The sequence below is a fragment of the Hippopotamus amphibius genome, chromosome 17 (assembly GCF_030028045.1).
Source record: "Hippopotamus amphibius kiboko isolate mHipAmp2 chromosome 17, mHipAmp2.hap2, whole genome shotgun sequence".
In the NCBI taxonomy this organism is placed as follows: Eukaryota; Metazoa; Chordata; class Mammalia; order Artiodactyla; family Hippopotamidae; genus Hippopotamus; species Hippopotamus amphibius.
Window position 1 is genome coordinate 57551859 of NC_080202.1, and position 14483 is coordinate 57566341.

Here is a 14483-nt window from a genome sequence, read left to right on the forward strand (position 1 = left end):
AGTGTACGCTATCAAATGGGAAAGGAGCCTTGCGTCATCAGAGAGCGACGAGAGCTTCCAGAGGGAGACGTTGAGTAAACTAAGCTCTTTTCTGATTGGTTCCTTCTTTCAGGCGGGATTTAAACAGCAGTGGGGATTTGCTCTCCTCCAAGTCTAGGCTCCAGATAATTGGAGAGAGGGTGAAGATTAGGGAGAAAGTTATTGAGTCACGTACAGCCCGGAAGTCCTGGGGGGCGGGCCTTCAGCTGAAGGGGTGGACCGGGGAGGTGGGCTTTTCTTCGAGAGGAAGGGATTCTTTCGGGGATGGGGGTGGATCCGCCACGCCGTGCTTTCCTGGAGCGAGGGAGGCGGGAGTTGGGGCGGGGCCGCGGGGGTGGGCGGGGTCATAGGAAGGGCGGGGGGGCGGGGCCGGGGCCGGAGCCGGCGCGTGAGCCAGGGGCGGTCCGCGGGATCGGGTCCGCTGTCGGGTTCCTCTTCCCAGGCATGGCTCCGCGCTGGTGGCGCTGGTGGGTCCGGTCGGCATGGCCTCGAACCCGGCCGCCTCCTTCCGGGAGCACCCAGAGTAGGAGCAAGGCACCTCTAGGGCTGAATGGGAGCGCGGGGAGGCCTGCGAGCGCTAAGTGTAGGAGTAGGACCCGAGCTGGGGCAGGGCTGGAGAGGGGAGAGAGAGGGGACCAGGGGCGAGACTGGAGGGGTCCACTCATGCAGGTGAGGTGGGGGGGGGGTGTACAGGGGCAGATGGCGTCCTGTGCGGCAAGATGTGAGGCTCCTGGGGTGAGACAGGGGTCCACAAAGGTGAGAAGGGGAGACCGTGATGTCCACAGGTGTGAAAAGGAGTGAATGGGGGTGATGAGGAGGTCTGTGGGGCAAGAGGGAAGTCTGAGGCGAAAGAGGGGTCTATATGGGCAATAGAGGGCTCCCTGGAGGGAGAGGGGTTAGAAGAGGGAAGATGGGGCATTGTGGCGAGATCCACAGGGGCGATATGGGGTCTGCTGGAAGGATGTGGTATTGTAGCTAGGTGGGTAGGGAACTAGCTAAGAAAAATTAAGAAGTGTTGAGCAGGACAGCTTCAGGGGTGATGGGGGTTGTTGAGTAGGCCATCTTCAACGGCCTAGTAAGTTCATGGGTGAGATGGGGGCTCTGGAAGGAGACAGCCTTTGGGGGTTCAGATGAAGTAAGGGACCCTGCAAACGTCAAAGCTTTGAGGAAAAAGAGAAGGAGGGCACAGACGAAGGGGAAGCCTGGGAAACTCTGTCTTCTGTTCAAAGCTGAAGTTGGAGTTTGGGATGGGGGAGGGCATCTTGATCTGACTTTCCTCTCCCATCCCCCAGCCCTAGGCTTCCACCAGCAGTTCTCCACACAGGAGCAGACCCCCCAAATCTGTGTGGTGGGCAGTGGCCCAGCTGGCTTTTACACGGCCCAACACCTGCTAAAGGTAAGCTACGTCCTCCTGGTTCCTTTTCCCATGATTCACCTGCTGCTCCAATCTTAAGGGCAAGCCCTACCCGTTTGGGTTTTAAAAGCACTCCTGGATCCCTGATGGGGAAGGGGCTCCCAGCCCATCTAGACGGGACGCTTCCTGCATGCTTTGTCACCTGGGGCTCCCCACCCTAGGTCCTCAGCTAGGAGAGAAGTGTGTTTGCCTCATGGGTGATGGTCAGTGGTCCGTGGCTAATGGTCGGCTATGCCTCCTTGGCCGAGTACTCCAGGGAGCTTATGCAGACCTGCACGATGACTTTGTCCTGCCCCTCATCTTCCCTTCATTCTCCTGTCTCCACTCTGTCCCCAACATCCTGCATCTTGAAGCCACCCCCTCTTCTCAGGGATTTCTGTAACTTTAGGCACCTCGCCCTGCTCTCCTCGCCAATAGCTCCAGCCCTCCCTGTGCCATGCTGGTCTTTCAGCCTGTGCTCCACCCCCCATTCCACCCCTTCCCTCCAGCCCGTGGCCAGGGTCTCAAGGTTTATAGTAGTAGCCTTGGCGGTCAGGGCCCCAAGGTTGCTGGTTACCCTTGAAACTTCTGCAGACCTTGGAGGGAGGGAGAGGGGAGGGAGACTCGTGGGCTGGTGTGGGTTACTGGGCTGGGGGTGAGGGTGGGGGAGGGTGCGGGAGACCTAGGCTGACTGAGACATAGGACAGTGACCTTGCCGTGGAGAGACAGGAGAAACGATGAATATATTAATCACACACACACATATACAGATGTTAATACTTATATAGTAGGGTGATCAACCACCCCAGTTTGCCCAGGACGTGAGGCTTTCAGCTGGGAGGGTCTTAGGGAGGCTAGGATGGTTCGGTCACCCTGAACTAAGCACGCCTTCCAAGCAGCATAGGTGAAAGAGCTCATCACGATGAAGTGGCCAGCAAGAGCCCAGTTAGGTGGGGTCAGTCAGAAGGTGCTTCCTGGAGAAAATGTGTTTGAGTTGTCCTGAAGGAGGCCGTGGGCTCTGGAGAGGGCCTGCCACATGTGGGGAGCCATCCACGGGCAAACTGCCATGTGTTAGGACAGCCCTGGGCTCTGGGAGGGAGACCAGGATCTCGCAGGGGTTCAGGAGGCCCTGGAGGGCTCTGTGTAAGGGGCACTGTGTGAGCAGAGCCTGAAATTTGGCAAGGGAGGAGGGTGGGCCTTATAGGCAGGATTCTCAGTGCCCCCAGTGTGAACAAAGGCTCCGGCCTGCACATACTTTCCCTGTGGGAGGTGCTGGGAGATGGGCACCGAGGCCAGTTACAAGCTGGTCCTTGCCCACTGGGAGCTCCAAGCTACCAGCTGTGCAGGAACACACACGGCACATTTGGGACAGTGGCACTTTGCTGAGTCAGACCCTGTCTGTGCAGTGTCTCATCGCATCCCCAAGACAACTTGTGAGGCAGGTGGCATGACTCTTGCTTCACAGGTGAGAACTGAGCGAGGCTGCCCAAAGCCCCACCACTGAGCAGGGAAGGCCTGGCTTCTGAGTGTGGGCACTCTGATGGCGGAGTCTGCTCTTAAGCTCCACGCTGGGCCAGTCAGTAATCAGCCACGGGACACTGACGTGATCCAGGCACAGCCTGGCCCTGGGAACATGGGTGTGAGCAGGACAGACGTGGTCTCCACGCTCAAGGACCTGACAGTGTGCTGTTGGGAGGGGGGTGTTGTGGAGTGGAGGGGAAGAGGGTTTACTCAGTATTCTAGGGCTCTGATGAGGGGGAGGCATGTACAGGAGTGGCATTTAACCCAGCCTGGAGAAGGTGACGTCCAGATTGCTGTCTGAAGGACAGAGGAGCTGCCTGGTGGGGCAGGGGGTTGGCTAGGAGGCCAGAGAGCCCCAGGCACAGAGAACCGCTTGACAAAGACCCAGAAGAAAGAGGATGCAGGTTTGGAGAGTGGTGAATTCAGGAAGGTGGGTGTGTGCGGTGAGAGCCGAGGCTTGAGGAGGTGAGCGGGCCCAGATCCTGGGGACTTGGAAGCCACTGACCAGCTTGGCTGCAGGCAGTTTCTCTTGGTGTTGTCCACCCTGCTTCCTCCATCAGAGTCCCCTGAGGCCTTTGTGAAAATGCACATTTCTGGGCCTAGTTCCCACCTAATGGAACAGTGGCTGGGGCCCAGGAATCAACATCTGAAAATGAACTCTGCCCCTGCTCCCCCCCTCCGCCCCCTTCCGAGGTGGGGAGTCTGCTGCTTGCTGCTATAGGCAGCTGGCTTCAGGGGAGGGTTTTAGGCAGGGGGCTGAAAGTACCCCATTTTTCATCTGGAGCCGTCTCTCTGCCTGCAGGGCAGACAGCAGGGCAGGAGGCAGGGCTGGGGGCCGAGAGAGCAGTGGGGAGCATGGGGGTCTGATTGGACAGGGTTGAGGGGAGTCAGGGGGGAGCCCCAGCTTCTGACGCAGGAGCAGAGGGGGAGAGGTTTGGGGGAGGGGAGGACTGCCTTCCACCTCAATGGGTCGTGAGGTGTCTGGGGTGAGCTGTCCAGGAGTCTCAGTCTTGGTGGGAGGTCTGGGCAGAAGGGAGAGAGTAGAATGTCATCAGTAAATCCACAGGCATTTGAGGTCACAGGAGGGAGCGGATGACACGTCCCCCAGGAATGGGGTCTCAGGTTGGAAGGACCTCAGAGAATATTCTTGTTAGAGGAGGGATGAAGAAAAGGGGCCTGGAGGGATTGGAGGGCTCTGTGAGAGCTAGCGAGGAGGGGCGTCCTGGAAGATGAGGCCGGTCCTGTGAGAGAACCAGTAAACAGGTCCAGCGGGTGTAGCCTTTTGGAGGTGGCCTTGGCGAGAGCTCTGTGACCTGGAGGGAATTCTCAGCAGCTGGAAAGAAGGAAAGATAAGATGGAAAGGCGGATAGGCTGAGCCGTTTGAACTTTGTCCCGCAGCAGGACAGCCAGGGAAGGTTTGTGAGCGAGGCAGTGACATACAACCTCCAGGACAACTACAGTGATGGTAGTGACAGCTTCTGACTGGACACGCACAGCAAGTCATGCCCGGGGCTAAGTGCGCAGGCCTTGCTCATTCCATCTGGAGCATCGAGCCAGAAGTGTGCTGTGGTCCAGAGAAGTTAAGAAACATCCCAGCAGTGCAGAGTCAGATAGCGGTAGGGCTGGGTTGGCCTCCGCGGCTGTTGACTCCAGAGCTGCAGCTCTTCAAGGGCACAGCGACGTCAGCGGGGCTCGAGGGAGGTGGTTGAGGCGCCCCTGTGGCTGGCACGGTTGGGGGAGTCAGGAGGCACAGTGGGCGCGTGGGCGGTGGCGGCTGGCTTGGGCGCAGGCAGTGGGGTGGAGGCAAGAGGGGATGTGGACAGAGGCTAGGAGGGGAGCGGGAGGCTCTGCTGGGGTGAGGGCTGCCAGAGGGTGGGCGCTCATTTGTCTCACTGAACCGGGAGTGTTGAATCAGGCAAGAGCCTGAGGTGCGAGGCGGGGCAGTGTTGGCCCTGTGAGCCCCAGCTGCTTGACCCTGGACCTGCTTGTGGCCCAGAGTCTCACCATCCTGACCTCCGGATGTTTCCCAACAACCCTGAGAGGGATGTGTCATCTGTCCCGGTTTACAGAGGAAGAGACTGGGACCCACGCAGATGCTGGGACTTGCCAGGGCCACGTGGCTGTTTGGTGGCAGAGCCACGCCACGCTTGTCTGCCCGACCCCCAAACCTGAGCCTCCCCCACGGCCCCTCTAGGTGCCCCAGGGCGGGGGTGGGGGGGGCAGGCAATGTGAAACCGACATGTGAGTGAAATGGTCTTTTCTAATACTAGGAGTAGGGCCACTTCCATCCCTCTCTGCCCCGCTTCATGCCCTAGTTGTGCCTCTAACTCTCTGTCCTGGTCCGCTTTCCGACAGGGTGATCTTGGAGACTAGAGCTAAAGCAGGTATGAATTTCCAAGGGTGGTTCTCAGGTCATCTACGGGCTGGGCATTTCTAGAAGTGTCAGAGGGTGCTAGGGCAGGACTGTGTGTCACGCCTGACCCACGTAGACGAAGAAGCTCCCCTGATGCAACTCCAGTGGCGGGAGAGCTGCCGCCTTCCTAGGTTGGCCAGAGCTCTTGCCATCTCGATGGGCTGGCAGCCCTTGAGATCTGGCCTTGGCTGCCCTGGTGCTGTGCCACCCGTCCCTATAGTCTAGCTCTCCAGGCAGATGGGGAGTCGCAGGCCTTTCTCTCTCCTTGTGTCCTCAGCCCACTGAGCTGGGCTCTCCTGCTTTGTCCCGGGAAGGGCAGGACCCACAGGGGCTCAGCCTCTGCCTCGGCCCCACCAGCCCCTGCCCTCTCCTGCAGCACCACTCCCGGGCCCACGTGGACATCTACGAGAAGCAGCTGGTGCCCTTCGGCCTGGTGCGCTTTGGCGTGGCGCCCGACCACCCCGAGGTGAAGGTGGGTCTCTCTGGGCTCGGAATAGGGATTTGGAGACTTTGGTCGAGGTGAGAAGGGAAGGGAGGCTCCCTGACCGCATGGAATGAGCCCCCTGGGGGGTTGCCACCCTGGACATCATGGCGTGAGGGTGGCACAGCCGTGGGCCCTGGAGCTGTCCCACCCTCTAATCCCTCCCACTCCGGGACCGGCAGAATGTCATCAACACCTTTACCCAGACGGCCCGCTCTGACCGCTGTGCCTTCCACGGCAACGTGGTGGTGGGCAGGGATGTGACTGTGCCGGAGCTGCGGGCCGCCTACCACGCCGTGGTACTGGTGAGTGCAGGCAGGTGGGCGGGGAGGAAGGGGATGGGGCAGGGCTGCAGCAGTGCTTGATGGCAGAGGGGTGGAGGACCTGGGGGTGAGGGCCACGGTGGAAGCTGTGGAGAAGCTGGGACGAGACCGCTGGGAGCCTGGTGGGGGCTGCCTGGCCCCTTGGCCGCTGCTGAGGCCTCTGGGTCTTCCCTCAGAGCTATGGGGCAGAGGACCATCAGGCCCTGGAAATCCCCGGAGAGGAGCTGCCTGGCGTGTTCTCAGCCCGGGCCTTGGTGGGCTGGTACAACGGGCTTCCTGAGAACCGGGAGGTGAGTTTGGGGAGCATTCCCCCTGCCTCTTCCTCCCCACGCGTCAACCAGGACCAGGGGCAGCTCTTGGCTGCCGCTGCTGGGAGAACCGCGAGCCACAGGCCTGGGCGGCTCCCAGGGAGATGAGATGTGGAACATCAGGCTGACTGCAGGGTGAGGCCTGTGGGGAGAGGGGTCGCCGGGTGGGGGAGGAGGGGCCTGCGTTAAAGCTCGGGGAATGGCTTCTCCAAGTGTGGGGGAGCCTGTGGGTACAGCCGAGGACCACCACGAGGCTGAGATTAGCCTGACTGGCGCCAAGGTGCGGGGAGCCCTATCCAGACCTCTGTCCTCCAGCTGGCGCCAGACCTGAGCTGTGACACAGCCGTGATCCTGGGGCAGGGGAACGTGGCTCTGGACGTGGCCCGGATCCTGCTGACCCCACCTGAGCACCTGGAGGTGAGTGGGTAGGTCAAGGGCTGGAGGGGTGGAGGGGGGTTACGCCAAGGAGAGGGTGCCCCTGCCTGCAGGGTTTGGGCTTCATCTCTCCACGCTGAGCCTTGGTTTCCCCGTGGTGCCGAGCAGAGGCATTCTGAAAGGCAGCCCGGGAGCTTCATCTCATACCACTTCCCCCTTCACTTTCTGCAGCTACACAGGCGTTTTTAGAAGACGTTTTCAGTATGCACACACCACTCTCCCTGCTCAGAACCCTCTCAACTCACCTCCTGCCAGTTAACCTGTATTCACCTTCTAGTTCTTGGTTCAGTTGTCCCTTCCTCCAGGAGGCCTTCCAGGACCACCCTGGATAGGTCCATTTCCCGGTGATACCCTCCTCCCACAGACCTGGCTACCTCTGTTTCAAAGCATGTTGTCACCACTGCAATTTTATACTTATTAATGAGTATTTGGTAAGTCTCTCTCTCCTCCAGAACAGAAGCTCTGTGAGGGCAGGCACCATGTCTCTTTTGTTCCATTGACACTGCCCACCCATGCCCTTTGCACATTGTCTGGCACGTGGTAAACACTCACTAAACACTTGTTGAATGAAGCGCGTGGGCCTGCTTTGCTACTAGTTGAAGCAGTTTGCGGAAATGGTGACAGTGCTCCATCTGGCCGCCAGGGGGGGCAGTGGTGCCATTCCAGGCTGCCCAGCTTCTCAGGGCAAATGGAGAGGCCCCTTCCGCCGTCAGTGTCCAACCGCTTTAAGGTCCTCCTTTTGTGCCAGAAAACGGACATCACCGAGGCTGCGCTGGAGGCACTGAGACGGAGTCAGGTGAAGACAGTGTGGATAGTGGGCCGACGTGGACCCCTGCAAGTTGCCTTCACCATTAAGGTGCTGGGGCCTGAGGGAAAGGGGCCAGGGTCCCAAGTAGATGGTCTGCCCTTGGGAGGTGTGGCAGGGCAGAGCTGCCTGGCGTGGGAGAGGGGGAGCCAGGCGGGGCCCCCCGGGGCCCAGTGCCTTCCGTGGAGGTGGTGGTGGTGGGGTGTCTCCCACCTGGGCCGGGTTCTGGGGTGGGCTTGGGGGTGGACCGTGCTCTGGGACTGACCTGCTCCTCCACTCCCCACCCCCACCCCCAAGGAGCTTCGGGAGATGATTCAGTTACCAGGAACTCGGCCCATTTTGGACCCTGTGGATTTCTTGGGCCTCCAGGACAGAATCACGGGTGAGGGGCCCTGGCCTGGCCCTCCAGCTCACTAGGGAGGGGATGGTTCTAGGTCAGAGAGGGCTTGGGGGAGGGCATTGTGGGAGAGGGCCTTAGCCTTGGAGACCACCCTGACATGTTTGCGTTGCTCACAGAGGTCCAGCGCCCGAGGAAGCGGCTGATGGAACTACTGCTTCGAACAGCCACGGAGAAGCCAGGGGTGGAGGAGGCTGCCCGCCGGGCATCAGCCTCCCGCGCCTGGGGCCTCCGCTTTTTCCGAAGCCCACAGCAGGTGCTGCCCTCGCCAGATGGGCGGCGGGTGGCAGGCATCCGCCTGGCAGTCACCAGACTGGAGGTGAGTCTCCTGTTACCCAGAGACACCCCCATTGTCACATCTCCCCACCCCCAGCCTGGTGTTTCCCGCACTCTCCCCACAGGGTGCCGGTGAGGCCACCCGGGCAGTGCCCACTGGAGACGTGGAGGACCTCCCTTGTGGGCTGGTGCTGAGTAGCATTGGGTATAAGAGCTGCCCCATCGACCCCAGTGTGCCCTTTGACCCCAAACTCGGGGTCATCCCCAATACGGAGGGCCGGGTTGTGGATGTGCCAGGTGAGAGGGCACAGTGGGGGACGGGGAGGCCGGTGTCTCCCAGGGCCGTTCATGTTCATTCATCTGTATTGAGAAACTGCTCTGAGCCAGGCCCTGTCCCAAGACCCGGGGACTCAGCCCCCCCTCTCCTGGCCCTAGGGGAGGTGCCTAGTCTGGCTGAGATCCCCGCACATATGTCTGATTATTAAGTCATTCAGTTTACGGAGGCCTGCTCTGGGCTAGGCCTAGTGCTGGGATGGGAAGCAGCGAGCTTCCAGCCTGATTAATTATCCACATACCTGTCTCGTCATTAATTCATTCATTCAGTGTTTACTAAGAGCCTGCTGAAACAAGGTGGGCAGCACCCAGCTGCAACAGGGAGCTCCTGGTGTAAGGGGGGATGGCATGGTAAATGCAGGTTGGGAAAGACTGAGGGCAGTGGGCCAGCGGCCAGAGTGGGCCCAGCTGACGGATGCTGGGAGGCCGTGGGGTGTATGGTTGCGTGTGCACACGTGTGTGTCCTGGGGCTCAGGCTTGCCAGGGGTGCCCAGTCAACTCCCCCTTCCTTACCCCTGTGTTACCCCCTCCCAGGCCTCTACTGCAGCGGCTGGGTGAAGCGGGGGCCCACAGGTGTCATCACCACTACCATGACCGACAGCTTCCTCACCGGCCAGATTCTGCTGCAGGACCTGAAGGCCGGGCTGCTGCCGTCTGGCCCCAGGCCCGGCTATGCGGCCATCCAGGCCCTGCTCAGCAGCCGAGGTCTGGGCCCTATGTGAACACCTGGGAGGTGGGGAGGGGGGTCCTTGGACCCTTCACGGTTTGGAAGGGGGCTGCTCTGGGCTGGGGTGGAGGAGGAGGTGGTGACAGTGACCTGTCTTCCCTCTGCCGCAGGGGTCTGGCCTGTGTCTTTCTCGGACTGGGAGAAGCTGGATGCTGAGGAGGTGTCCCGGGGCCAGGGCGCGGGGAAGCCCCGGGAGAAGCTGCTGGATCCCCAGGAGATGCTGCGGCTGCTGGGGCGCTGAGCCCGCATCCCAGCCTGGCACGGACAGGAGGAGCGCTGGGCAGGGCAGAGGGGTGGGGGCAGCCTGAGCAGGTCTCTTCACCACAGCTGCATTGCCTGCCCGCGCTGGCGTGGGGCCTTGGCTGCCTCTTTTCCAGGGGCCTCCCAGCCCTTCCTCATGCCAGAAGGTCGGTCTTGCCAGTGTGGGTAACTCTCAGCAAGGAGATAACCTTAGTTAGGGATGGGTGCCAGTGCAGGCTAACCTGCTTCCCTCCTGCCGGACTGTGGAGGGTCACCAGGTCGGGAAGATGCTGGAAATAAAACACCTGCAACCGAGGGTCAGTGGTTGATGTGCGACTTCTTCTGGGGCCCGGGGTCACCTTCCAGCTGCAGCTCCCCTCTGGTCACCAGGTGGCGCTGCAGAGCTCCCTGCTCTGGGGCCTCTTGGGGGCTTGAGGGGTTTTGACAGCCGGGCCTGGCACCCACCATCTTTTTCTCAGCTTGGCCCTGCTGCTGCGGCCGGCCTGCCTTCTGCCCACACTGCAGGCAGGCCCCCTGTGACCCCAGCCTGCCTGCTCTGCTGGCCCTGCTGCCGGGGCTCCTCCCTGGTTAGGCCCCAGTAAAACCACACCAAGAAAAGAGAAAAAGTGGGAGCCATGGAGCTGGGCAGCCCTTGCCCCAGCTCCTCCCCGTGGCCCCTCTGTCTGGGGGGTCCCCCACTCTGTCCTTCCTTTGTGGGTTCCCAGCCAGACTGACAAGCCTCTTAAAAATAGTACCTCAATGTCCGTGGCCTGTTCACCAACTTTTACGCCAGCGCCCACGATGCTGGCTTCACTGTACACTGGGGGATTCTCGAAATTGACTGGCCCAAGGTCACACACCCACTGAGCTCGAACCCAGGGCCCCGGGCAGCCCGTTTCCTCCGAGGCTGCACTTGAACCCCGCGAGTCGCGTCGGGTCTGGGGACGCCGTCCTGGAGAGGGGAGAAGGGACGCGAGGGCGGGCGACAAGGGTCCGGGAGCAGCCCCGGAGCGGGCGGCGGGGTGGGCCGGCCGGGGCGGGGCGGGGCGGAGGCGGCGGGCCCCGGTGGGGCGGGCCCGCGCGGGTGGCGGCGCCGAGCGCTCCTCCGCCACAGCCAGCTGGCGAGCCCTGGGAGCCGGGGCGCGGCGCGCAGCCCAGCCCGGGACGGAGCCGGGCGCCGAGCGGGCCACGGGAGGGGCGCGGGGCGCGGGGGCGGGCCCGGCCCAGCCCGCCAGGCCTCGCCACGGGCAGCGGCCCCGCGGCTCCCGGGCGCCCGGGCTCCGGCGCCCGCCGGGCTAGGACAGCGCGCGGAGCCGCGGCGCCGGGACATGCACCGCGCGGGAGGCGGCCGGCGCGGGCTCTGGGCGCGGGCGCAGCGCCCCTTCCCCCCGGTGAGTGGCGGGCGGCGAGCCGGGGGCGCCAACTTCGCCGCCAACTTGGGGCTGGGCTCCGGCGCCGCGCGGGCGAGGACGGCGGAGACAGACGCGGGCGCCGGGGAGAGGCTGGCGGGCGCAGGGAGCCCGAGGAGGGGGGGCGCCGGGGGACCGGGACCCTCGCGGACCGGGCCCGGGGTTTGGACCCGGGCGGGCGGAGAGGAAGCGAGGAAGAGAGGCTGAGGTGACAGGCGCGCAGCGGACGCGAGCGAAGGACGCGGGCGAGGCGCCCGAGACGTTCGTCTCCGGGGTCGCCGAGCCCTCCGGCTCCTTCGCCCGGCGCCGCGGCACCGCAGGGGAGGGGGCGGTGCGGGGACGCGGGAGTCTGGGCTGCGGGCCCCGCAACTGTTGCTGCTGGAAGCCGGGCGGGGGGCTGGGGAGCGGGGCTGGGAGCTGGGGCCGTGGCTGGGTTCCGCCAGAGCGAAGGGGGCTGGAGAGGGCACGGAGCAGAGAGCACGAAAGGGGGCTGTCGGTGGCTCCAGGAGCCCGGCCCCCTGCTCCCTGAGGTCTGCTGAGCACCTACTGCGCGCATCTTCCCTCGCACCCCCGCCCCTTCATCGGCTGTGAGTCCTCCAGGTCCTCCCCTCCCAGCTCTTCCTTCGGTGTAGCGCTCCCTCCTCTGACCTCAGGGAGTCAGCGTGGGCTCTTCCCAAATGTTGGCCCCGCGCCCGGCGGACCCAGGCTCCGAGGATGGGAGGGGAGGGGTGGGCGAAGACGACCTGGGAGAGCGGAGAGCCCGGCTGCGCTGGGCCCTGGCTGCCACACCAGCAGGTTGCTCTGGTCTCCTGGGGCTTCCACCAGGATCCCCGACGGCGGGAAGGAGAGCCCTGAGCCTCCTGCTGCAGAAGGCCGTTTGCGCCAGGCCTACGTGGGTAGGGCCAGGGCCACTCGAAGGGGAAGGCACCCAGTGGCCAGAAAATCCCCAAGCGTGCCTCCCGCAACCCATCCAAAGGTCCTCCTGGGCGAGCGAAGGGGGAATTCCCGCCAGGCCCTGACGCTCGCCCCATGGTCCTAGTCCTGCTTACCGGACGGGACTTCGGGCTCGGTCCCCAGCCCTCCGACAGTGGCACCACCCATGGACCCCGGCTATGGAGGAAAGGAACGTGGGTGGGTGCGTGGGTGGGTCGGTGGGAGCTCTTGTGGTCTATCTCAGAGCCCGTCTAGTTTCCTGGCTGTGCCAGTCGGTTTCCAGCCCGCTCCTAAACGCCCTACCGGGAATTCGAAGAGGAACGTGAAGGAGACCGGGTAGGCCGGGAACCGGACTCCTGGGGTCGCCCTGGGGCAGGGCTGGGCTGGTACCCACCCACAGCCCCGCCTGCCCGGCAGGCTCAGCGCCCCCAACCCGCGGGGCTTGGGGTGGCGACCCAGCTCGGGGCAGTGGGGATGGGGGCCTGGGAGCCGGGGCGCCCGCAGAGGGTAGCAGTGAGGCGGGGGGGCGCGGAGTGCGTGGTGCCCAGTTTGGCCGCCAGGAGGCGTGGCGCGGGTCCCTGCGCCCGGTGTCGCCGCCGCCGCCGCCGCCGCATCGCGAGTGTCCTTGAGCCGCGGGTGACGGTGGCTGTCGCCGCTCGCGCCCCCTCCTCCCGCGGGGGGAGCCTGATGCCACGTTCCCTATGAATTATTTATCGCTGGCCTAAAAATACCCCGAACTTCACAGCCCGAGTGTAAGAGATTCCCCCGGGGGGTCCGGGCGGAATCAGCGGGGAGGGGGGAGTTAGGAGTGGGGAGACCTCGGTGTCCGCGCCAGTGGGGGCAAGGGGGAGAGGTCGTCTTCTCCCCTGGCGCCTGGGTTCAGGTTTTAGCTCGGCAAAAGGGAGGGAGGGAAACCCGACGGCAAAGCAGAGGCCGCTCACCCGGAGGGCACTGCATCCAGAGAAGCCGCGCAGCCGCTGGGGTCCCTCGGGAAGCAGCGCGGCTGGTGGGTGGGGCCGACTCCAGGGACCCAGGCTCCCGGCCTGGGAGAGAGGGCAGCCATCAGATGTGTGGAGTGTGAGTGTGTGTGCACGTCTGTGTGCCGGAGCCTGCCTGAGATTGCGGGAGCAGGGGGGAGAGAAGAGCCCTAAGCTCGTGGAGGTGCTCAGGCCAGTCGAGGTGGTGCTGAGTGTCCTGAAAGACTGACCATTGCCACCCTCTGCCAGGCTTTTCGGGGGTCCGGGTGTTCATCAAATATTAATAGCACTTTGTGAAAGGTGTGGATGGCAAGTGGGTGGGCAGAGAGAGGTCTGTAAGACAACAGTCCAGTGTGGGGTGGGGACATCTTGGAGGGGATGGATTCCTGCCAGGGGGGCAAAATGACAGGATCCATTGCAGAGGCAAAGCCAGGAACTCCCCAACCCAGGGTGGGGGCAGGGGTGGGGGAAGAAGAGGGCAACGGGCCTAGAGCCAGGCCCAGACCCTCTGTCTTCTCGCCCGTGTGTCCAGAGCCTCCATGGACTAAGGCAGGTGCTCTGTGGCAGAGGGATTTAGATGGGGCTCTGAGAACTCTGGAATTTGTCGTGTAGACAATAGAGAGGCCGTGGGAAGAGGACATTGAAGCCTGAGGGAGCAGCGAGCCAGGGCCTGGAGATGAGGACAGTGGGGGCTGTCTGGCCACCAGACTGGAGGGAGTGTGGAGTCCATGGAGGGGAGGACAGTTGGGGTGTGTGGGGCTCTGTCCATGGGACCCAAGTATTTGGACTTCATTTGTAGGCACCAGGGAGCAGCTGTGCCATTTGAGGAGGGGTGCAGCGGCCAGAGGACTGTTTCAGGACGGGGGGCAGGCGGGAGGTGGGTGGATGGGAGGCCAGCGGGAGGCAAGTGGGAGATTGGATCAGGCCAGGGCTCACGGATGACCCACCTGCCTCATGGGGGAGGCTGGAGGCCAGGTGGTGCTATGACTCTGGAGCCTGAGTCTCTTGGAATCCACCCATTGCTATTTGAAGCTCAGAGACTGGCCTGATGGCGGCCCCTCCCTCCAGGGGCATTCTGCCGTCACTCCTGGGGAGAGGCAAGACCTGCCCCAACCTCCTCTCCTCCGCAACTCCAGTCTGGGAGGACACCTTCCCATCAGAGAGAGTCTCTGGGGGCAGGGTGCCCTCAAAGTTGAGGGAGAACCTGTGTCCTTCTAGAGTCACATGGTCCAAAAGAAACAAAATGAGAGCCACGTGTAGGCACATTAGAAAAAGGAAAAAGAAAGGTGAAATGGATTCTAATATTATATTGTGTTTAACTCAGTGTATATAAAATATTTCTTCAACGTGTAATCCACATAAATTATTAGTGAGATATTTTCTTTTTTGTAATATGAAGTCTTCACTCTCCAGTGTGTATTTTACACTTACAGCACCCCTCAATTTGGACGAGCCTCATTTAAGTGCCCACAT

The 14483-nt window shown here is 62.5% G+C and overlaps 1 protein-coding gene across 3 annotated transcripts; it reads left to right on the top strand.

Moving 5' to 3' along the window:
* Positions 1–440: 440 nt before the first annotated feature.
* Positions 441–10008, top strand: FDXR (ferredoxin reductase). 3 transcript variants are annotated; one of them, XM_057717107.1, is made up of 12 exons: positions 441–562; positions 1332–1435; positions 5644–5838; positions 6030–6152; positions 6347–6460; positions 6794–6895; positions 7662–7769; positions 8016–8100; positions 8235–8434; positions 8517–8688; positions 9259–9429; positions 9562–10008. In XM_057717107.1, exons 1-12 carry the CDS (start codon positions 484–486, stop codon positions 9690–9692), a joined length of 1584 nt encoding a protein of 527 aa, XP_057573090.1. In that variant the 5' UTR covers positions 441–483; the 3' UTR covers positions 9693–10008. The 3 variants fall into 3 exon arrangements, with proteins under 3 accessions (XP_057573090.1, XP_057573091.1, XP_057573092.1); XM_057717108.1 differs by having other exon boundaries at positions 5686–5838; XM_057717109.1 differs by having other exon boundaries at positions 5743–5838.
* The last annotated feature ends 4475 nt before the right edge of the window (positions 10009–14483 follow it).